The sequence below is a fragment of the Thamnophis sirtalis genome, unplaced genomic scaffold (genome assembly GCF_051295495.1).
Source record: "Thamnophis sirtalis isolate CommonGarterSnake01/CBP01778 unplaced genomic scaffold, rThaSir2_p1.2 scaffold_1, whole genome shotgun sequence".
In the NCBI taxonomy this organism is placed as follows: domain Eukaryota; kingdom Metazoa; phylum Chordata; class Lepidosauria; order Squamata; family Natricidae; genus Thamnophis; species Thamnophis sirtalis.
The window spans coordinates 122,005,143-122,028,513 of NW_028261381.1; the positions used below are offsets into that span (position 1 = coordinate 122,005,143).

A 23,371-nucleotide genomic window follows, 5' to 3' on the forward strand; every position below is an offset into this window, starting at 1 on the left:
GAGGTGAGGCTTCCAGGTCGGGCTCTGTGTGCTGGGAGAAGGATCTGCGGCGGGGCGGCTCGGGCGAACGGACTAACTACTAGGGCACAGAGAGGGTGAAGGGTTTTTCTGCGTACGGATTGGTTGATTGGTTTTATTGTACGGCGCTTCTTTGCACTCCGAATTATCCGTCGTGGCTTCGGTGGAGCTGCTGCGCGCGACTCCTTGGCTACTTTTCCCTGGTTATACTAAGTTAGGGAGCTGCTCTCTATGGAGTAAGCCCGTCAAACTCGGCGAGATATACTCCCCGAAAGGTGAATACTAGGATTAAAACAGTAGCAGTACAAAAGGAGAAATGGAGGAAAAAAGGGCTGCAGTTTGTTGAGACTCGATCGGCTTAAAAGAAGAAATCCCGGATTCGAGGGTTTTTACTGTTTTGTTGCAGCGAAGCCAAAGACAGAGAATTTTTATGGGTAAGCGAGATTCCCCACCACCTTTTTTGCCTTTTGGGGCAGTTGTTTACTCGCGAGTTCGTGTTGGTGCGTTCAAATCGGTCCTACTTCCCAAGTAACTTGAGTGAGAATTGCAGAAATAGTATGTATTTCTTTCCATTCTTGTTTGCAAGGATGACATAAATTGGATTTCTTTTGTGTGTGAAAAGTGACCCACGGGGCAAGGCTTTTCAAAGTAATATTCAGGTAATTTTGCAGACTTCGTTAAGGTCATTGTTCCTAATTTCTCATTTGTGACATCCCTGCGTTACCGATTTAAAACTCTCTTAATAGATTATCTGCACTACTGAGAAATTTTGTTACAATCTGCCATAATAATCTAGATTCTATGATATCTGGTAGGGTTGGGTGTTTTCCCAGCTTTGGAGTAAGGTGTTATTTTAGTTTTTAACTAGTTTAATTATTGAATTATGTGATTATCTTGTACTTTAATTGTTTATTGGGTCAGAGTCACATGAAGTGGACAGCTATGCAAATAAATATCTTGAATGTGTCACTAAAATCCAAAAACAATTGGCAGCTAGATAATAAATTAGATAATAGATGAAAATGAGGAAGCTGAAATTAAAGCCGGTAACAGTGCTTTTGGTCAATACAAAAGCTGGACTGGAAGTAGTGATGCACAGTATTTGGATCTGAACAAAGCAAAGAGGTTGGCATCCATCATGAACACCTTTGTATATGTTGGCTGCTCCTTAAGCAAATTGTGCAACCCTATAGTACCCGGATAGTCTCAGGAAAATTGATACTCCTTCCTTGGTAAATTTAATCCTAAGGTAACTAAAGGGGGGGAGGAGGTTCATTTACTCCCAGCACTGCATAACCTATCTACCTGCTCATTATTTTCTCAGTATATTTCCTCTCCACAGAGCTTTTGCTAATACTCAAATGCAACATATCTTAGCTTGTCCAACACCCTGAAAATCTTCCCAGGACTTTCTCTGCCTCCCTAGAGCAGCATTCCATAATTAGGGCAATTTCTTGCACTAAGTATATAACATGTATCTGGTTTAAATATTAAAAACTATAAACTATTTTACCTGACGTGTTGCTGATCTTTTCATGCATTTGTCTGAATGTTGACATCTGTGGTATTGGACTTGAGTGGAGGTATTTTAATATACCAGGAAAAGGCTTTCCCCCTCCCCTGTTTTATTGTATAATATAATAGTTCTTTGAATTTCAAGATAAATTCCTGCAGTGATTACCATTCGAATTGTTTCAGTTGCATTTTTGAATTATTTTTGTAAATATGTAAGTATTTGTATTGTAGGGGTTTTTTTTATAGTAGCCTAAAATATTTTTCTCAAAGACATGGTCTTTGGTTAGAAAATGTGACAAAGGGAAGAATAATTGCAAAAGACTTATTTTAAAACAAGTTGCCATTTTAAGAGGAATGACAAAAGTGGATTGACTGTTGTGGTTCTGAGATCTGATAGTGTTGGTTATATGATGGTTCTGTCAAAATAGTATTCTACTTATGAACATCTGGGCATCTAATATTACTGTATAGCCGTGATGGCGAACCTATGGCACACGTGCCACAGGTGGCACGTGGAGCCATTTGTCGGAGCACGTGAGGCGTTGTTCTGTCAGCTGGCCAGCATGCATGTGCACACTGGCCAGCTCACTTCAGCCTTCTTTTGAGGCTGTTTTTCGCCCTCCAGAGGTTTCCCTGAAGCCTCCAAAGTGCAAAAAACTGGCCCTATGGGCAAACCCAAAATTCAGGAAGGGACTTCCAGTTTGCTTGTAGGACTGTTTTTCGCTCTCAGGAGGCTTCCCTGAAGGCTCAGGAGGTCAAAAATTGGCCCTACGGACAAACTGGAAGTCACCATTCCCGAACTTCCGGATTCCCAGTAAGTCCATTTTTGCCTTCCGGAAGGCGTCTGGGGAGGGCAGGGAGACTGTTTTCGCCCTCCCCAGGCTTCTAGAAAGCCTTTGGAGCCTGGGGAAGGCGGAAAAACTGAGGCAAAAGCAGCAGGGTCGCTGATTGTGTGCATGCGTGCGTACTGGGGGGTGCGCGCACATAGCATTATGGGTGTGGCACGTCAGCACACAACCCCCCTGTGCTCCCCCTGTTTTTGGCACAGCAGCCAAAAAAGGTTTGCCATCACTGCTGTATAGGGAGCAGGTTGCTATTTAATAGGTTGTCTGATCCAGCTGGGCTGCTCCAGCATTTTGCATATTTAATTGCTACCCAGGTATTAAAAGCAAATGCAGAAAAAAAACCTACTCTGGGAATATACAGTATATGTACCTCAGGGTTGAACTGTGCAATCCTTGGTGCTCTCTGAGCTTGGTTACTTGCTTGCCAACATTTCATTATCTGACTAGGTAACATCCATTTTTCTTGATAGCAGAAGTTCTGTTACTGTGTTTTAGTCACAGCTAAAACACTCTGAGTGTCAGGTTAGAAAATAGGAGAACGTGAGTTCTATAATTCTGCTTTAGGCATGAAGTCAGCTGGGTGACCTTGGGCCAGTCACCTTTTGTCAGCTATAGGAAAATGGCAAAGGCAAATCACTTCTAAAAAACCTTGCCAAGGGAACATCAGGAACTTGCCCAGGCAGTCCTTAAGAATTGGATACAATTGAACAGAAAAACACCTCTTCGAAGCTAGAACTCTGAATCCAAATTACTAATTGTTAGGAAATATCCAGTGTAAGTGGGATTTAATTCTAAATGAAATATTTTGGTACTTTCTAAGTTCAAAAATTAGATATTTTCTAACTTGCAGAACATAATACTATATACTCTAGATAATTTTTCTTGGACACTGCTCTTCATCTCCCCAAAGCTTTTTGCTGAAAGATAAAAAGGTAACATTAGCCTGTCAGAAGCTACAATGTGAACTTAAGACCCTTTCTTATTTAAATGCAAAGCACATACTGTGAACTGAGATGGCATTTGTAAAAACACCTGAACCATACACGCTGTCTTTGTTGCTCTTTAATGAAATGGAAAACATGCATCTAAAATTCTGCTGCCTCTTCTTTTGTGTGTTACAAATAGTTTATTTAAAATTGACAAACTTGGAAATGTTTTGTTCACGGCAGTGTAAACTTGATTTTTAACACCGCTGATATTCACCACCTTAGATTGTCTTTTTGATTTTTATGATTATAATGTACAGCTTTATTTTCTTGATACTGTTAAAGCTGCAATGAGCAGGTATTGAATTGCTTTCTTTGATGCTATAACAATATTTCATTTAAAATGTGATTAAGACATGAATTGAGAAGATAGGTGTCAAATATTAAAAGCTATTTAATATAGAAAATAAAAAAAGAAAATCTACCTTTCAACAATTGCTGATTTGTTGTTCAAATCTGGATTTATTCCAAGAATTTAGTGGAAGTAAAATACTATCTTAACTTCATTTTAGTAAATTAATTTGATGCCATTATTTCCAGATGATTATTTAATTAAAAAGTAGGTCAGTTGCAATAATTTGTTTCATTTGCAAAATTTTAATTTTTTTTGTAAATGATATTTGTTTAGTCACATTGTGACACAAATATAATTAATCTTTGTGAAACATTTCTTCCCATGTAAAATCCATCAATTGAGGTCAGGTAAATTGAATTAAATGTACAAAAGGTTCCAGAGACATGCTTTGTAAAGCACATTGCCAACAACTTGCTTTGTAAGGATTCCTGGTTAATCTTTGTCTGGTGGTCTGTGTGTACAGCATTGGAAGCAATTATGGTCAGCTGATGAAACAAGAACATGAGGCTTACAAAGGATATGGTCACTTTAACACTTTGACGAAGTTTTGCTCATGTTATAAAGTACTGTTGTGTTGGTTTCTATTACAGCCCTAATACCAAATTTACCAGTGGATAGTTCAGTTTTCCATATCTTTGCACATAGAAATGTTGGAAGATCATTGTGTAACAGTATCCTACAATATTTCTTCTTTGAGAGAGAGGTGATTAAAGATAAGAGTGTAATTTCTTCACTTCATGATATTCCAAAATGAGTTAGAATTCTACATTCCTTCATTGTCTGTCCAGGAAATTTTATCTGTACAAATGTACAAGTACTTGGAACTTGTCGATCCTAAATAGCAGAGAATCTTACTGGGAAAAGAATCTCTGTTTAGAGGCACCAGAAAAAGTAAGGTTACTTGAAATCATCCAGCAAAGAAGAAATAGATAAATACCTGAATTGCCCAGATGTGTATTATTTAATATTCTGTTTATTTGCTATTGGAATGAAATTCTTCTTTTTCTTATCTGAAGTTGGTATAACATTTTGCCAAGCATATTTCACTGGATAATTCCTTAGTTCTTCAGAAGGGGTTGTCCAAACCCTTTTCTCAGCAATGAAATATATTTAATGTAATAAATATGTCAAGTTGGTCTTATACATATAAGAGCAGCTGCGGTTTTATGAAATACAATCACCACATTTATTTGTTTATATTTCAATGTATATGACTGCCCATCTCAAATATGTGACTCTGGACATTGATTGATTGAATATATTCCATCGTTGCCTCTTAGGAACCATATAGATTTTCTTCACGAATTGTCAAACATTTTCTATCCATGTGTTGTTTAGTAAAAATATAAGAATAGTTTGCCATTGTCTTCTCTCACAGTATGAAAAAATGTCTTTGTCATTGCTCCTAAAGTGATAATGTGCATCCAGCATCTTCCTATTTTGTTATTAGCACAGGTACCTGTTTGCTTTTGCTGGATAGCTGGAATGACCTCTACATCTTGGGTCATCAAGCTGAGAATATATATTTTTGGCATACATTTCCAATGTTCTTAACAGATTTCTGCCAGGAATACCCCCCACCATGAATGAGGCAATGTAGTATGGCTTGTAGGCAACTAACAGCAGTTAAAAACACAACAGAACAACTTTAATTGTGTATGGACTTCTAAAATTTCCAACCAGCTTGGTAACTGCTAAGAATTATGAGAATTGATGTCCAAACATCTGAAGAGACTGCTCAGGTGATAGAAGGCTGACATACCATAGAATCAGATTCTTTTGAGTATTATTTTTGATTCATAGGGTACTAACATTTCACTTTGAAAGATTTTTTACTACTAATAAAGAATATGCTTTTCAAATAAAAAATAATTGTCATTGTGTTTTTCTAATCCTTAAATAGTGCAGATGGAGCAAGATTGATGATCAGACTTAGTCAAGGCGGACAACATAAGACCCCTATCATTTACACAAGTTTATAAGAAAACAGTTAAGTTCTGTGAGTACTTTGAAAAGTCATATTCTGTTATTGTTGAGCTGATTTGTCTTGGAGATCATAAACAAATAAAATCTGTATCTTTTTCTGTAATGTATGCAAAAAAGCAGACCAGACTATATCCCTTCGTGAATAAACAAGGAAGAAAGAAACATCCTAGAATTCAGATAGATAGATGATAGATAGATAGATAGATAGATAGATAGATAGATAGATAGATAGATAGATAGATAGATAGATAGATGTATGTGTGTATTATGCAAAGTTTTAAAATGTGTTCATTCTTGCTCATTCATTAACTTATTGTATAGACCCACTAATTAACTTTCCAAAACCTCTTATTTTATTTGAAAAACTTACAAACTAAATACAAATTGCATGTTCATCAGTAGTGCACTAGTACTGTATTCAAAATAATCATGGGAAAAACCAATTGTTAATTATTTTTCTCAAACACCAATTTCATATGTTATTTTTTATTAGTGGAATACTGACTGATAACAAGACACTTATTTTGAAAGTGTGAGAGGGAGTTGTAATTTTTTTGTTATTCTGTATTTCTAGAAAAGATGCTCTGGGAATTGGGGGATAATCCTCAAATGTGGGACTGGAAATGATTTGAAATGCTGAGATAGGCTTTTGCCTGTTTCTGTAGGCACCTCTGTATTCCTCTATTTTCAAGAAGAATGCAGGTTCCATCTGATTTACAGTTTTAACCAAAATAAAAACCTTACATATGTTCTATGAACAAATATTGAAGTTGTTGCATGTATATTATATTCCTAAACCAATAGCAGTTGTATTATTTTCTCATGTTAAAAGTATTTAAGGTGGTAAAAGATATTACTGCAAATTCATTTATTTTATTTTTAGTTGAAAAGAATAAACTTGTTAGTTTTGCCTTTAAAACTCTATCTCCAAACACATAGCATAGAATGTAGCATAAGTTAACATTGCTAAGTTAAAATAAATACCAAGCAGAATAGTATAATTTAACTTTATAATTTTGTAAATTTTTCTTTGTTCACTTAATTATTTTCCAATTATTTTCTTTGGATCCTTTTAAAAGTGTAGTTTGATTTTGACACTTAGCATTATATCCCTATAGGGTTTGCTACTCTACTTTATATAACTGTATTGACTTATGACATCCCTGACTTGAGTGGTTGGATGACAACAGTAATGCCTCAGAGAAATACCTTTATGACCTAATTATGCCAGAGTAGTACCCTTTATGATCTATTTTCTCATCTGCCTCCTTGCTTGTTCATTTGATATAAAACATTTAAGTCCCCTCTACTCTACTCCCCTCCCCTACCCCTCCTTCCCTTTCTTTTTTACTCTGTCTTTTTCTTCTTTTGCTCCTCATCATCTTTCTTATCTGGATGAAGACTGAATGCAGGACTGTCCACAAATTTGCAGAGACAAAAGAACAGCAAAGAATACCTTATTTTTTTTTCCAGGTAATTTTATGTAGTCAAAAAGAGACTTTTATATTCAGGTTTATGCTAAATTGTACTGCTGCTCTAAATCATTAGCCGTAATGAAAAAGTTCTGTAGGTTACCGATCAAAAACAAAGCCGTACTTCATATTGCTGTGTCTATGCATGCGTGTTGTGTGTGTGCACAGTTCTTTGTTTTTCTTACCATATAGTTTGCTTTTAATTAAAACTGTAGAGAATTAGATAATTCACAGACTAAATGTTTAATTTCACATAGCAACTGATTTCTTTCTCTCATATGACTTAGTTGAATGGAGAACACTAGAATGAGTAAGAACATTATTGGATGCTTCCAGAATCTATGTAAGTATTTATAACTATTTATGTTTGATTTAATTAACGTAGCTACTAGCCTGGTGCCTTCAAGTAGTGGATCTGCAATAGCCATGCTGGTTGGGGTTTGTGGAAATTCTATGGTTCCCAGTTTGGAGAAATACAACTCTTTCTGTCCTTTCCTGTACTTAGTAACCTTAATATTAATACTAATTTCTCCAGAACAGTAACTATACCTTGTTCTTGATTAAAGATATACAGTCCTAGTAGTTTTACAAGCTGCTCTTTCTTGAGAAGATGGTGGTAGAGTTCGCCATTTGCAAGGAAACAGAAGCTCATGAAAGAAACGCCATGGAGATCTGACCTAGGACAATGGTATGCCTGCCAGCAGAGAAGGCTCTGCGTACCACCTCTGGCACACATGCCATAGGTTCGCCATCATGGCCTTAACTATGTCCTGATGGATTATGTCAATCCACTCTGTATAGGGCTGGCCTTGAATTCATTTGGTAGCAGTGGAGAACATCCACATACCCCACCGCTACATGAGCTGCGCTGGCTTCTGCTAAGTTTCTAAGTGTAATTCAAGATGCTGGTTGTCACCTTCAAAGCCATACATGGTATGGAACCAACTACTTGAGGGCCTGCTGGTCTCCAGTGGTTTCAGCCCATCACAACAGATCTGTATGATATGCACGTTCTACATACCTTCATGGGAAACATGCTTTCCAGAAGGCTTTTCCATCACCCAATGAACCAAGTTGCTTCTACAGCCTAATATGTGTTGTTATACTGTCAGAAAATGCTTGAGATTCTTTACAGAATAGTCTCGACTATTGTAAATAGATGGATGCTTATTCTGTTTTTTTATTTCATTATTTATGTTTTGTTGGCTACCTAGAGTTAATTTGTTAAGATATGCAACCATATACATTTGCTAAATAAAGAAATAAATTTCCAAGTGATCTTGTTTGTTTATGAATTCAGTCAAAAATAATTTCTGGGATTGTAATTACTACAATTTGCTTGTCTTAGTAGTTCAAAGAAATCTATAAAATATACTAAACTATTGCATGATTTTTCTGGGTACCTTGTTATATGTCCAATAACAAGTAGAACTTCATAGTGTCCACATACCATTATTTTTATCTTTTAGCCTGTGAATTCTGTCAACGGGCTGATGACTGTCCTGAAAAATATGGGGAAAAAAGGACCTTTGAGGACTGTAATCTCACTGTTCATTATTACTGTGTAGTAAGTACTTCTTTCTGCCCCCCAAAGAATTTTTGGGGTCTATTGGAAAGTTAGATTTCGTTTTATTTATTTTGTGCAATGACAATAAATATTATACCATACTATACTAGATAATTTACAAGCTGCTCTTATGATATCTTGTGTTATAATATATGTGTCTATTTAACAAAATCAAATAATAAATATATGTTGAGCTCAATTTCCTTTCAAATTAGTAACTAAAACGAGTACAGATAGGTGCATAAATATGATATAAGGTTTTGTTGTTCCTTGTTTCAATCTAGGAAATTCAAGAGAAGTGCAAATCTTGAAATACTCTCAAACTGTATGCATAGTCTATTTGTTTTTAACATCATTAAAAACATGGAGCATCTGCCACTTTTGTTGAGAAATGTCACCCTTCACAATAGGCACCTCTGTTTTCTCTTAATTCAGTTTAAGGTTGCTATTCACATTCAGCCAATTACTGGCCATACGTAGTATTCAGCAAGCCACATGGTTACCTGAATACATGTTATTCTTGGCTGAAGAGCTATCCTCAGACAAAAGGTGTCTTAAAGAAGAGGTCAGGGAATGATAGAGAAAACTGAGCCTCAAATAAGAGCAAAGGATTATGTCAGGCATGGGAACAAAGGGGTACAACCCCACTACAGGAATAATACCATGTGTAAATGTGCCATGTGAGGGTCAAAAAGGATGCAGGTTTATTTTGAATTCATTGAGAAGGAGAGTCAGAACCATGCAAAGATTCTCGGCAACAAATACTGTGCTGAAGCAGAGAAAACTTATTTTTAAGATGGAACATTGCTAAAAAATCTTTATATGCTGGCCAACTGCCTGAAAGTGTGAGTGGGCAGCTTACAGAACATTAAAAAGGATGAATAAAAAGCAATTGAAAATTAAAACCTTGCACATTAAAAATTCAAAACTACACCACTAGAAGGAGATGTGATGGCTCAGTGGCTAAGATGCTGAGCTTGTCTATCAGAAAGGTCAGCAGTTCAGCGGTTCGAATCCCTAGTTCTGCGTAATGGAGTGAGCTCCCATTACTTGCCCCAGCTTCTGCCAACCTAGCAGTTTGAAAGCACATAAAAATGCAAGTAGAAAAATAGGGACCACTTTGGTGGGAAGGTAATAGCGCTTGGTGCACCTTCGGCATTGAGTCGTGCCGGCCACATGATCACGGAGATGTCTTTGGACAGTGCTGGCTCTTTGGCTTAGAAACGGAGATGAGCACCACCCCTAGAGCCAGAAATGACTAGCATGCATGTGCTTGGGAACGTTTACCTTTACTATGCCACTAGAAAGTGGCAAAAGATCTGGATATCATTTTATACAATAAAGTTGCAGTGCTAGCTGTACAAATAATAGTGAATCTCTTTGAAAACAATGGGAATTGTTATCAAATCATGTCTGTATTTCCTTAGAAGCAAGTGCTGCCATAACTATCTGAACTTATTCTAATCCTTTATATTTTTTTGCTTGACTGGGAAATGTGGACCAAATACAAAAAAGGTGTACTGGTAGTCCTTACTTACTGGCCATTCATTCAATGACCATTTGAACCTACAATGGTACTGGAAAGATTTACAGTAGAAACAATCTTCAAAGCTACAGTTTTCATATGTCCCCATGGTCACATGATCATGATTCAGGCATATACAACAGTCACAACATCCCATGGTAACATAATTGCCATTTGCAACCTTCACAGTCATTTCTGACAAGCAAAGTAAATGAGGAATCCAAGCAGGAGTTGCAATCATGTGACATTGCACTTAACTACTTGTGGCGATTTTGTTAACACAGTGAAAATTGATATGTTAAGTCACATGACTTCAGTTTACAACTGATGCATAATTGAGGTTCCCAATTGCAGTTGCTAAGTAGGGACTACCTGTGCTGAATAAATGGCAACTTTTATTGCCATATTTGTGAGGACAAATATATTGCAAACATGATTCAATAATTTGCTGAAAATCACATATAATTATACTGCAGGTAAACCTCAGTAATGATTAAATTACATGCTTTCTTATTGTGAAAAGTTAATGCAGATATGTCTGGAATGTCACTTGATTTAATTCATCATTAAATTTATTATAGTTAATGTCAAGTGGGATTTGGCAGAGAGGTGAAGATGAAGAAGGCTTTTATGGTTTTTTACCTGAAGATATCCAAAAAGAAATTAATCGAGCTGCAAGACTGGTAAGAGATTTTGAATAATGAATCTTTTCCAAGGAGTTATACATATTCATAAATTTAAATATATTCTAAGCTCACATTAGTAGTAACAGATGTAATTAAGCTATTTTGGTTGAAAAAGGAAAAAGTAAGATTTTGTTCTCAACTATACAACTGGAACTGTATTACTTTTGAATCAGCTGAATTAATCACTTCTTTGCCTTAGATATGTCCAAAGCAAGTTTATAGTTTCCTGCAAAATGAACTTTTCATACAAAGGTTTAGAACAGCCTTTCTTAACTGGGTTTCCATGAAACCCAAGGGATTTCATGAGAGAGTGATAAATTTTTTTTTTTTAAATTAAATGTTGCATGCCACACAATGCAATCAGAATGTTTAGTGCTGTGACTCTGTTGTCAAGCTCTTCTTTGCTAATGTTATGAAGATGGTGAAACATAAAGTAGAGGAGAATTTTATTGTGAAATGTTTATATTTTTTGTGATTTTCTTGTGGAAGTTCTGTAAGGCCTGACAATTATTTCAAGGTTTCCTCCAGGATTAAAAAGATTGCAAAAGACTGGTTGATAATAAGATTTAAATAGTGGTCTATATCTCTTTCTTCCTGTATGTATCCTTGCTGTAATACACAGAACTGCCATACATTTGGGAACCCATTTGAAGAGGGAGAAGCAAATTGGGATTAGATTAAGCTAGACAGACTAACAACCATTACGTACTTAATTTAACTTCAGTATTGTGGCTAAATTTCATAAAATCTGTTGATTAAAATCTGTATTCAGAATAGCAACAACAATAGTGTTTGGCCCATTTACCAGGTTTTGGGATTGCTTTCATCTACTTAACTACAAGTTACCAAATTGTGATTCCATGGGAGTTTGTTTATCAGTTGGTTTGCTCCAAAGCCTGATGTTGATTAGGGCTGAGAGGGAATAACAGACTAAAGGTTAATATAAAAGAGGAGATACTTTTTATTTTATGGGATCTCATTCTTGAAAACAAAACAGTGATATTCTGGATTGGCTTTGCAATAGAGTTTATAGGATTGTTTATAGGTGATGGAAACGAAAGGAAAAAATATGATTTATTTGAAAAAGTTAATGCTTGCAAGTTATAGGAGTTGATAATAATGTATTAAGCAATTTATATTAATATTAGAATGTATGCAAGTCTATTACATTTATGAATTCAATAATTTATTTAAAATTGCCTTCTGCAAATAATAAAAAAATCTGGTTGAAATTTAACTAAGCGATGAATTATTTCACTATAAGTGTTTTTTCTTGTATAAGCTTTGATGCAAAATAACTTTTCTATAATGATTTAATGTATTTTTTCTTTTAGAAATGTGCTATCTGTAAGAAAAAAGGTGCTTCAATTGGTTGTATAGCATCCAGATGCAAACGAAGCTACCATTTTCCTTGTGGAATAGAGAAAGGATGCATTTTCCAATTCAGAGAAACTTTTCCGTAAGTTTATTTTGCTTCATTATTTCAAAACTATTTCAAAAGTACTGAAACTATTTTTTTCTAAAATTACAAAGTTCCACTTAATAATACCAGATTAACTTCAGTTAATATAAAAGCAAATTGGTCCTTACACCTTTATCTGAGAATATCTATTTCTAAAATACATGATTTACCTGAGTAACAATTGTAGGTTTTTTTTTTAATGATGTGATTCTATGTAATTCTGCCTCTCTGATTTAAGGTCATATTGTTGGAAGCACCGACCCACTCAAAAACGTCCTTCTAATTGTAAAGGATCATCACAATGTACAATATGTTTGGAGTTGGTTGAACAATCACCTACATACAACATTTTGACAAGTCCATGCTGTAAAAATGCTTGGTTTCATAGGGAATGCTTGCAGGTATGTCTGGATTGACATAGCAGAAGTTCCTTTTTATTACTAAAAACAAAATCTGTAAATTGTTATTGTTAAAAAGTATGTCTGTATTCAGAGTAGGTTGGAAGTGAGACAGAAATTAGTCTATGACTTGGTCCTGGCAACTCTTTAAAAACTTGATCTACAAGGTTGCAATGAAAAATAATGCCTCCATCTATAACTTTAGTTCATATGAGGATATTTTAATAAATGAAATAGGAAAAAATATTTGAAATGAGCTCTTTTGTTAGCTATGTTTACTTATCCACATAATCACCACCATTCACTATAACCAACAATGGACAGGCTTCTGAAAGCTATCACGAAAGAACCCCATACTTTGTCTCTTCAACCAGGTCCTGACAGCTCTTTCCATTTCTTCATTTGACTCAAACAGATGCCCATAATGTTATTCCTTCAAGTTGCATAATTCCAAGTCTGGACTGTATGGCAAATGGGGTAAGGTGGTAGCATCCAACTTCACAATTGCCTCTTGGGTGGCTCATGAGCTACAAGGCCTACCATTCACAATGCAATAACATTTTCTTCTTGTGCTTCCGAATTCTGGTTAAATCATTATTTCAAAATTTTGTGCATTGTAGTGAAATACCATATTTTTCGGAGTATAAGACGCACCGGAGTATAAGATGCACCAAGATTTTGAAGAGGCAAATTTAAAAAAAAAAGTTTTTGCACTCTACAGACCTCCCAAAAACAAGATCTTTCCTGTTCAACATTTTTTTTATCCAGTAGCACACAGTAATGTCAAGGCAGTCATTGCATAAAAAAACCCATAGTCTACAATGAAAGCCCTAGGAGAGACTACTTCAGTCAAAAATTAAACATGGAATGTTGCTTAAAGTCCACTGATGAGTAGTCACAGGCTTCCATTTCAAAGAATGAACAATATCAAGGCAACCTTTTCTCACAGCGATATTATACCAACTGAAGTGAAAGGACATACGTTAAAGAACATGTTAGAGAAGCATTAGTATTGCCATCTGGTGACATTGAAGGCATTACTTTTCATTCATCCCTTGTTAGTATTTGCAAAATTTAAAGGAAATAGAAAATTGTTATACCTGCATCATTTATTTGTTCAGATATTATGCCTTAATTTTCAAAGTGATTTAGTTTCTGTGTCAGGTAAATAAGTTCTATTAATCATTCTTTATTTTTCTTTTGGGTTTAGTGTCAAGCTCTCAGTGCAGGGGTATATTTCTATCGATGTCCTGTATGTAATAATAAAGAAAAATTTCAGAACGAAATGTTAAGAATGGGTATCCATGTTCCAGAAAAGTAAGTGATTTAAATTGCATTTAATACATTTAAATGTGTATTATCTTAAATTGTGTGAGTGCATTTTTATGCTGTATTTTGCTGTCATATCTTGTTTAACAAGAAAAGAATTAAAGTATTCTAATAAATGTTCAAATGATTCCAGAGATGCCTCCTGGGAACTAGAACAGAACGCCTATCAAGAACTTCTTCAACGTTACCAACATTGTGATATTAAAAGATGTCTTTGCAAAAATGGAAGAGACTACAATGAGCCTGATAGGTAGTGATATATCCTGTCTTTATCACTGTTCGTGTCTAATGTCTTTGTAGTTTTTTAAATGTACCAAACACAAAATTAGAATTAAAAAATTAAGGCAGGGAACGTACTGTATATCATACTTATTCCTCCTCCTATTTTCTCCACAATAATCATCTGGTGGAGTGAGTTGGACCAAGAAAAAGTGACTGACCCAAGGTCACCCAGCTGGCTTTCGTTCCTGAGATGGGACTAAAATTTACAGTCTCCTGGTTTCTAGACCAGCTTGTTAAATCACTACATCAAATTTATTGTATTTGGCAAACTCCTCGTTTCTTTGAAATGTTGAACAATACTTTTCATTATAATAAACTTTATTAAAAAGTTATATTTTAAAGGAAGTATAAGTAGATGCCTATCTGCAACCGGATAAAGATGAAGGATCTTCATCTATATACTACACTTTGAAGTTAATGGGAAGTCTGGGGAAGACTTTTTTGTCACTTCCCATTGAAGCTTCATTATTAACAGCTTTCTGTCAAATGGTGAAAATTTGGCTTTTTCAGAAAGCTTTTAAGGATGACAGCGTAGATTATCTGTAGGACTGAGTTGCCTGTAGATTAGACTCTAAAGGGTTTATGATTGTTTGTTGCTGTAGCTTTTTCTGTGACAGTTCTTCTTATTTGTAATGTATGCCAGCCTATTTCTTAGCAGTTATTCAATAATAGTGCATTGCAGAACAAAATGTAGTTGAACAGTTGCATTAAGTATCAATACATTCATTTCCTGATAGAAAGGCAGCCTAGAATAATTTAAAATGCTATTAGTCTTTCACTCTCGTATTTTGTTACATCCCAATAAATGTGTAATCTCATTCCTTTTAAGAAAGAATGATACTGCCTATGTAGCTTTGCTGAATTAAAGTTATTGTTATAATTAATAATACATTTTCCCCTCCTTTTAGCAAATGGGAAATAAAACGCTGTCAATGTTGTGGTTCGAGTGGAACTCATTTGGCGTGTGCCTCACTAACAAGCTTGGAGCTAAACTGGGAATGCATTGAATGTAGGACCATCCTTGCCAAATCAAATGGTAAGAACCCACTGCTTGTAAAGTTTGAATTAAAAGCTGAAAGCTGTTAATAATTTATGGGGGAAAAAAACACCCCACATTTGATTGCTTTGTTATACAGGAAGTACTCAGAAATGGCGAAAGCGTTCTTTGAGTATGCCAGAAAAAGCAGATGGAGACAATCTGATGGAAGATCCATCACCCAAATGCCCTAGACAGTCTCCAGGATCCCATCTTGGAATCCATATCAGGCACGTGATTTCCATATTCTCACAAGCATGTGAAAAAGTTTAGAGAGCCAGTGTGGTGGTGTAGTTAAGATGCTGGACTAAAAACTAGGAGATCATGAGGTTCTCTAGTCTTCTCCTAGGCATAGCAACCAGCTGCATGACTTCGGCTGTCAGCCGAACAATCTTGTTTCATGGGTTGGTGGTTGTGGGTAAAATAGATAGAAAAATGTGCATCATCTTAAAGCAAAGGTGTCAAACTCGCCATGTCTCATTGCTATCATGTGACATTTTGCGACGTTTTTCCCCATTCGCAGGGGTGGGGGGGGTGGCCTGTACATGACACACCCGGCCCGCGGGCCACCAGTTTGACACCCCTGCCTTAAAGTCTACAAAATAAAAGTAAGAATATAAGAACAACAATAATATTATCCATAAGTTGTATTTATGCTAGTGAATATGATATAAATAAGCTGAAATGTGCTACAGTGAGTTCAGACACCCAATTTCTTTTCATTTTCCTACATAACCATAACAGCAACTTGATGCTTTTATTTTCTTAATTTATACTATTATGTCACTCAAATTGACAATTTGTAGAAAATATTTGAAAATCCCCCAAAAATTTAAATTCAAACCATATTTTATGAAATTGTCGAGTATAATAGAAGATTAGCAGCAATTTTGAGTTAAACAACACTGTACTGCATCAAAAGCTTCCAAAGATTTGTGTTCAAGCTACAGTCTTGCATATCTGTATTTTGCTAAATTACAACTAAGCAGAATGTATGTTTTAAGCTAAAAAAACAAGTATTTTATGGTGAATTCTATGTGTCTCTTAGAAATTGTTTAAAGAAGCTTTTTTAACTATCAGAAAAGTTGCGCTCTCAGCAAGTGATGTACTCTTGTGTGTAAGGGAATCTGTAAACGTTTATGCAATATTAACAAGCTTTTCTATGAAACCAGCATAATTCATTTAACGTCTTTTTTTAAAAAAATACATTATATATTATAGATAGAACTATTTGAAGAACTGCCTTCAAAGTAGGTTTGGAATGAAATATATATGCTTGAACTTGTGTGTTTTCAGCTTTTGATTTGTAAAAATTAATCTGTAACGTGAGTAAAAATTAAGTTATTCTTGGGGATGTTTTTTTTTTCCCTTCAGGTCCCCAAAGATGGTATGCTCCAATGGTTTTACTCCGTGTTCCCAACTTGATCTCCCCTCTTCTAATAACAGATTTTTATCCCCATCTGCCTTCATCAGTCCTTCAGTAAGGAATTTGTCTTTAAAAAAAACGTAAGTTAACAAAAGAGTTCCATTTAATGACTGAGTTAAAAAACAAGGAGAGTTGGGTACTTTGCATAACTTTTTTAGATCATATTGCAAATAGCTTTTGAATTCTTTTATCCCCCAAGATTCCTTCCATTCATAGAGAGATCAACCAAGTTGACAAATAAAAATTTATTCAGTATTTTAAGCGAGAACGTCCTCCAACCAAACCTCAGAATTGGCCCCAGGAAAACTGAGTGGGTATATGGAAGCACTCATTGAATGCCACTCTCTCTCTTGCAACAGTTTCCCATTACTTTTGGTTGGACTCAACGAGCTCAACTACCGTATTTTCACCCATATAACCCGCGGGTTATATGCGGTTTTTACATGCACAGCGCCCCCCTGCGGGTTATATGCGTGGGCGGGGTATACGGAAAATATTTTACACGATCGGAGGCTTACACGATCGGAGGCTTGCTTCTTTCTCCGTTTCTTCCCCCACCCCGATCTCAGCTGTTTCCTTCTCCTCCGTTCCTTTCCTCTTCCCCAGCGTGCGCAGGCTTCTTTCTCCGTTTCTTCCCCCACCCCGATCTCAGCTGTTTCCTTCTCCTCCGTTCCTTTCCTCTTCCCCAGCGTGCGCAGGCTTCTTTCTCCGTTTCTTCCCCCACCCCGATCTCAGCTGTTTCCTTCTCCTCCGTTCCTTTCCTCTTCCCCAGCGTGCGCAGGCTTCTTTCTCCGTTTCTTCCCCCACCCCGATCTCAGCTGTTTCCTTCTCCTCCGTTCCTTTCCTCTTCCCCAGCGTGCGCAGGCTTCTTTCTCCGTTTCTTCCCCCACCCCGATCTCAGCTGTTTCCTTCTCCTCCGTTCCTTTCCTCTTCCCCAGCTTGCGCAGGCTTCTTTCTCCGTTTCTTCCCCCCCCCCATCTCAGCTGTTTCCCTTCTCTTTTACTCGTCGCGGGTTATATGCGTGGGCGGGTTATATGCGTGGGCGGGTTATATGCGTGGGCGGGGTATACGGGAAATATTTTACACGATCCGGAAAACCCGCGGGTTATATGCGTGTGCGGGTTATTTGCGTGGGCGGGTTATATGGGTGAAAATACGGTAGTTTGGTTTTTAAAACTAGTTTGCCTTTTATGGGTACCATAAAATAATAATAAATACAAATTTAGCTTTTAGAATCCTACGCATTGTTTCAAAATTAGTGATGTAGGCTTGGAATCTAAATGGACATGCGGATAGACTGGATCTTCCATTACGAGACAGGATTACGATCCAATGATCTCAGTTGTAGAAGGGAAGTACTTCACCCACACAAATATTTGGAAGTGACTACACTGTTCCAAGAAAATTACTCTCCAGTGCACATTTTCAAGAAGTACTATACTTCTTTTGATAGAAGTATTACTTAATCAGAATTCCATTCAAAACTTTCTGTTACAACAATATCACAACCCACATTTGCTATCAATAGAAATGTGATTTTAGATACTTCTTTAATAAGCCTAAACTGGTCTCAGAATAGGATGCAGAATAATCCTTTTGTTTCCCTATCTAAAATTAGGCCATTATTATAATTTTAGAGATAACTTTATACAAAATACTCCTGGTACTTGCTTGCCATCAGAATTATTGCTGAAGTACCTAAATAGATGCTTTGCTATTCATATAGGCAACTTGGAATGCAGAAAAGAGAAGTCTCCAAAATTTTGAGGGAATTAAGATTACAGATTAATTCCAAACCAACAAGACTGAATATCATCAGACAAAATATCTGGGGTAGTGCTCTAAAAGGATTTCAGAAGCGGAACTTCAATCCTGCTAACACTATTGAAGTAAAGTATATAAACTGCAGGAATAAAACAGAGGTGGATCTCTGTTGCTCATCAAAGGAAGATTTTTTTCAATTGCTGATGCTTCATCTTCAGAATTCATCATTATTTGAAGGGGACCACTCAAAGAATTTGTCCTTTGATTCTCAAGGTAAGCTTGACATGGTAAATATTTCGAATTTACACCAGGAGGGGATGCAGCTTTGATTGCTAGCTATGTTTAGACATAAATAATGATGGCAGAGTCTTTATTCTAATATTAACTGTTAGAATATATTAAAATTGTTATTTTAGATGTTTGGCCTAAGTACAAAACAAAACAGAATTTATTGTAAGTTTTCTCTCAAGTTCAAGGTAGAAGTTTCATATTATTTTAATTATTCCAGATACTCTGGAATTGGTATAACTCATTTTAAAAATTCTTTCATACAATTCAGAACAATTGCAAAAAAAGCACACACCCCCCAAAAAAGCTGGATTGAGCCTTTTTACTGTTCAAAAAAGTAATGCTAGCTAGGTTTCTGGTTAAACGGCTAGTGAACACAATGTTTTTGAATAGTAGAAAGACTGGAAAGAAACTCAGATCTTCTTCCCAGTGAGGGGAGGGGAGAAATTCAGTGCTGGGCCTGAGGAATGTTTGCATCCCAAAGATTATTGTTTATCCAGCAGCCACAGGAGTTCCCCTCCTTCACAGAATGTCCACGTTCACAAACAAATTGTATCTTATATCTAGTTCTCAGCAGAAATAAGAGTCCCTTTTTTGCCTAATAGGCTTCTAATTCTAACTAATGATGTAGAAAAAAGAATACTATGTTTTGGTCTAAATGTCCATGCAGATTCGCAATCATCCAAGACATGGTTGTCCCAACCTACTTTTCAAAAGGCAATCAGACTTTTTTGGTTTTTCTTTGAAAACGTTTTGCTTCTCATCCAAGAAACTTCTTCAGTTCTGACTGAATGGTGGGGAATGGAATGGATTTTAGTCTAACCTTTTTCTCATATTAAAACAAGTTTCTGTCAGTTGTATTCAGTAAGTGTAACATACCATTTGTACTTGCAGCTCTTAAAGATAATTTATACTATGAAGCAGGAAAAATGATTGCAGTTTCTCTGGTTCATGGAGGCTCATCTCCTAGCTTCTTTTCTAAAACCTTGTTTCACTGCCTCGTCTATGGCACAGAGAATGTGAAGCCAACAATAGAAGACGTTGCTGATATAGGCGTTTTGCAAGCAATAGAGAAGGTGAGCAATTGCTCTGTAAGACAATAGGATATATAAACTTCCAGTAAGAAAGAGGAGAGAGAGTCACAGATGAGTTCATGATTGTGTGTTATTGTGTGTTGAAGGATGTTTTTGAGGAAGGTGGCACTTCCTTAGATGGAAGTTGGACTTGTAGACCCGCTTGGACTATTTTTGGACTTGTTCAGACTGAAGGAGCACATTGCAGGATGAACCACTCTGCACACTAGTCTTGCCTACCAAGATGAGATGCATCTGTGGATTTGGCCACAGTTTTTTCAACATGACAATGTTTTTTTACACCAGTTTAGTCTGCTCTTCAGGAACCTGTTTGCACTGGATTGAATTTGTTCTGGTCTACGGCCATACTTGTTATACCAACTACGCTTGTGAACAGTGGTTGTGGGCATGGCTCCTTCCTGCACCATCTATTTAGCACTGATGGATGCTGAGACTTTGAAGGTATGAGGGTGGAAGAGAGGTGTTACAATACAGTGGAAGATTATTGTTTACCCCCTCTACTATGGAGATCATTTTGCTTATTCTCCTGGTAGTCCCAAGGAGGAAGAAAGCAACTGTAGATCATGTCAATGTAGATGCCATCTGATGTCTAAGTGCCTTGACTGCTGGCCTATTGGTTTCCCAGTGTGGACTGGGGACTGATTTCCCTTGGTTTCTGGTGAGAGTCAGAAGAAGACTTGATGGGGAATGAATGAGAAGGAAGCTCTCTACCAATTGGTGGGAGCAGCGGGACCAGGATCACCCTGTCAGTGCTAGCGGTGGAATGGGAGATGGTTACTGAATATCATTGTTACACAGAACTAGTGAAGTTAAAGTGCCACAGTGTACTTTGCTTCCCTTCCCAGGGAAGAAAAGAAAACAGTGGGTGATCTTTGGCCTTGAGAATTAGAGGGCCTACATTTGGGGATGGGGTTTCCATTGGGGAGGTGGGATGAAGCAGAGTATAATGGTGGTGACAGGCCTGGGGAGATATGGTGGGAGAAAGGGAACAGGTTGTTCCCAGGGAATGTATTACCTGGAATGGTTCGTTGATGGTGCAAATATGCTTGGTTTTCTTCTCTAGATAAAATCTGCCAGAACACTGAGCAACTTAGAATCAGCAATAAGTGATTGCTCTGACTATCTTGCTTCTATTGGATGTTTAAAACCTGTAACAGCACTACGTGATAAGAACACATTGGTGAATGAGATTCTGAATCACCATGTCATCAAAAGAACTCTTTTACCATTTGAAAGGTTTGCTTGCTGTGGAAATCATTCCTATCATTTTTGAATTTTTAACTAATTAAAAATTATTTCAACTGTTTTGCAAGAAAATATTATGTGATGTCCTGTGGGTGTCCATTAAAATATGATTGTTCATTATGTCTTAGTTATTTTCACCAAATTGTTTTTTCTCTTTAATCAAGTAGTATTGGCAAATTAATAATTTTGATAAAATGTGAAGTAGGAGCTCAACACTTGGAAATCCTTTGAGGATAGTTTCAACAATCATAAGTTGTTCAAGCAAAAGGTTATGAAGCTTTCTAAGATATTTCAAGAGATTTTAGTAGATTTGGAACATATGGGTGGTATGATAAAGAACCAATTCAAGCTCTGAGTATGTGAGTTTGCCTTTCTAGTTGAAGCAATCACAGGAATCGTTTTAGTAAGCATAATTTTAAATCCTCTTGCTACTAGAGATTATCTAGTATGTTTTTGCTTTAAAATAAGAGGAATCTGTAATAAAAAAAATAAATTTGGTAGTGTTCACAAGGTTCTTTGTATTTTAAAAAAACAGTACTAAAGACTCAGCAGTTTCTTTCCTTGCATTTCTCTCTTCCCCAAAAGCTTTAGACAAGGTTTGAAAACACTTGGTGTTTTGGAAAAAATACAAATGAATCCCGATGCATTCTGTAGCATATTATGTCACAAACCCGAGAAACTTTCAGCAAAACTTCTTGGTGATCTCTTTACAATTCAATGTACATCAGGAGCAGACAAGGCCAGATGCCTTGATTTCTGGATGGGTTACTTACAGGAGACAGAAGGTAAGAAAATGGGCTATTGCCTACTTCTAGAATTTTGAACTTTTTAAATATATTTGTACCTGTAAAATAAGACATCAGATTGCACTTGGTGGAGAAAAGCTTGTTTTTGAACTTTTATTTAACATATTTGCAGTTACGATTTCCTGAAGTCAAAATGTTATTCCATTTCATCTGTAATTTCTTCACTAATATAATATTTTTATTAACTACAATAGCTTTTTCAAAACAATCTTCATATTTCTTGGTGTAGGTGGTGAGTCATCTGTAACTCTAGAGGATATTTTAGTATTTGCAACTGGTATCCGCAGTATTCCACCCATTGGCTTTGAACCTGATCCTTCAGTTATGTTTCTGCATATAAAATATCCCATCGGAAAGAGAGATCTTAACTGTTTACAGCTTCCAATAACAAAATCTTATGAGAATTTTAAAAAAGTTCTGGATATTGCCATCCAACGTGCCCTATTACAGTCAAGAGTTTGTTAGTTGCTACAATGGATACTGAAAACTGAATGATGAAGCACACAAGAAGCTTGCTACTTGCCTACTGGAAAACAGACATTCATCCTCACAGGTTTAAAACTTGATCATGGAAATGCATAATTTCAGTCTTTACATTTTGAACAGTGCTTCAAAATGATGAGCAAACAAAGCTTTTAAATCAATTTTGCATTACATTTGTTCTGGGTTTTGTTTGTTTTTTGGCCAAACCAGCAAGTAACTGGTGGTTTGAGATTGTGGTGTTCCTCCTTTTTATATCATAAATGTTACACATCAAAACCTCTGCATTCAGGAACCCTTTCCAAATTGTAATATATCAACTTTTATATATTGTCTTTTTGTGTAAAGATTTGAAGCATGGGTTTATTTATGTGGATTCCTGATTCAGGAAATGTTAATTTCACACACAGACTCCTTTAAAGCATTCTAGCTCTTAATTGTAAATATGAAAAAACCCCTAAAGATTACCTCATGTTATCTTCTCTTAAATATTCATAATGCCTTGAACATTTGTGGGATTATGCCCAAATAATTGTGTTTCCGTTCTGTAATCATTCTATTTTTTTTAAAAAAAAGGTTTGAATATAAAAGGATTTTAAAAAACTGCATTGTAGGAATTTTGTAGTCAGAAAAGCTATAATTGGTGTCAGATGTGTTTGTTAACTCAGTTTCGTTATTTCAGATAGAGATGGAAATATGTTTGGACATAGAGTGCTTTATCCTTGAAATAACAGTTCTACCCTTGCCAGAGGAGTTCTAGCATTATTCTGACTATATTGGAAGAGGTCTAAACTTCAATCTGTTTT

General features: G+C 36.2%; 1 protein-coding gene across 3 annotated transcripts; it reads left to right on the forward strand.

Annotated features, from left to right (window-relative positions):
• Nucleotides 1-39: 39 nt before the first annotated feature.
• Nucleotides 40-22,727, forward strand: G2E3 (G2/M-phase specific E3 ubiquitin protein ligase). 3 transcript variants are annotated; one of them, XM_087723232.1, is made up of 18 exons: nucleotides 40-452; nucleotides 5,623-5,718; nucleotides 7,107-7,178; nucleotides 7,465-7,520; nucleotides 8,647-8,744; nucleotides 10,851-10,952; nucleotides 12,290-12,414; nucleotides 12,656-12,818; nucleotides 14,026-14,132; nucleotides 14,278-14,394; nucleotides 15,335-15,462; nucleotides 15,563-15,692; nucleotides 16,837-16,968; nucleotides 18,615-18,925; nucleotides 19,835-20,016; nucleotides 21,098-21,270; nucleotides 21,865-22,064; nucleotides 22,315-22,727. In XM_087723232.1, exons 4-18 carry the CDS (start codon nucleotides 7,469-7,471, stop codon nucleotides 22,548-22,550), a joined length of 2,256 nt encoding a protein of 751 aa, XP_087579358.1. In that variant the 5' UTR covers nucleotides 40-452; nucleotides 5,623-5,718; nucleotides 7,107-7,178; nucleotides 7,465-7,468; the 3' UTR covers nucleotides 22,551-22,727. The 3 variants fall into 3 exon arrangements, with proteins under 3 accessions (XP_087579358.1, XP_087579369.1, XP_013921475.2); XM_087723243.1 differs by having other exon boundaries at nucleotides 5,628-5,718; XM_014066000.2 differs by lacking the exon at nucleotides 7,107-7,178.
• The last annotated feature ends 644 nt before the right edge of the window (nucleotides 22,728-23,371 follow it).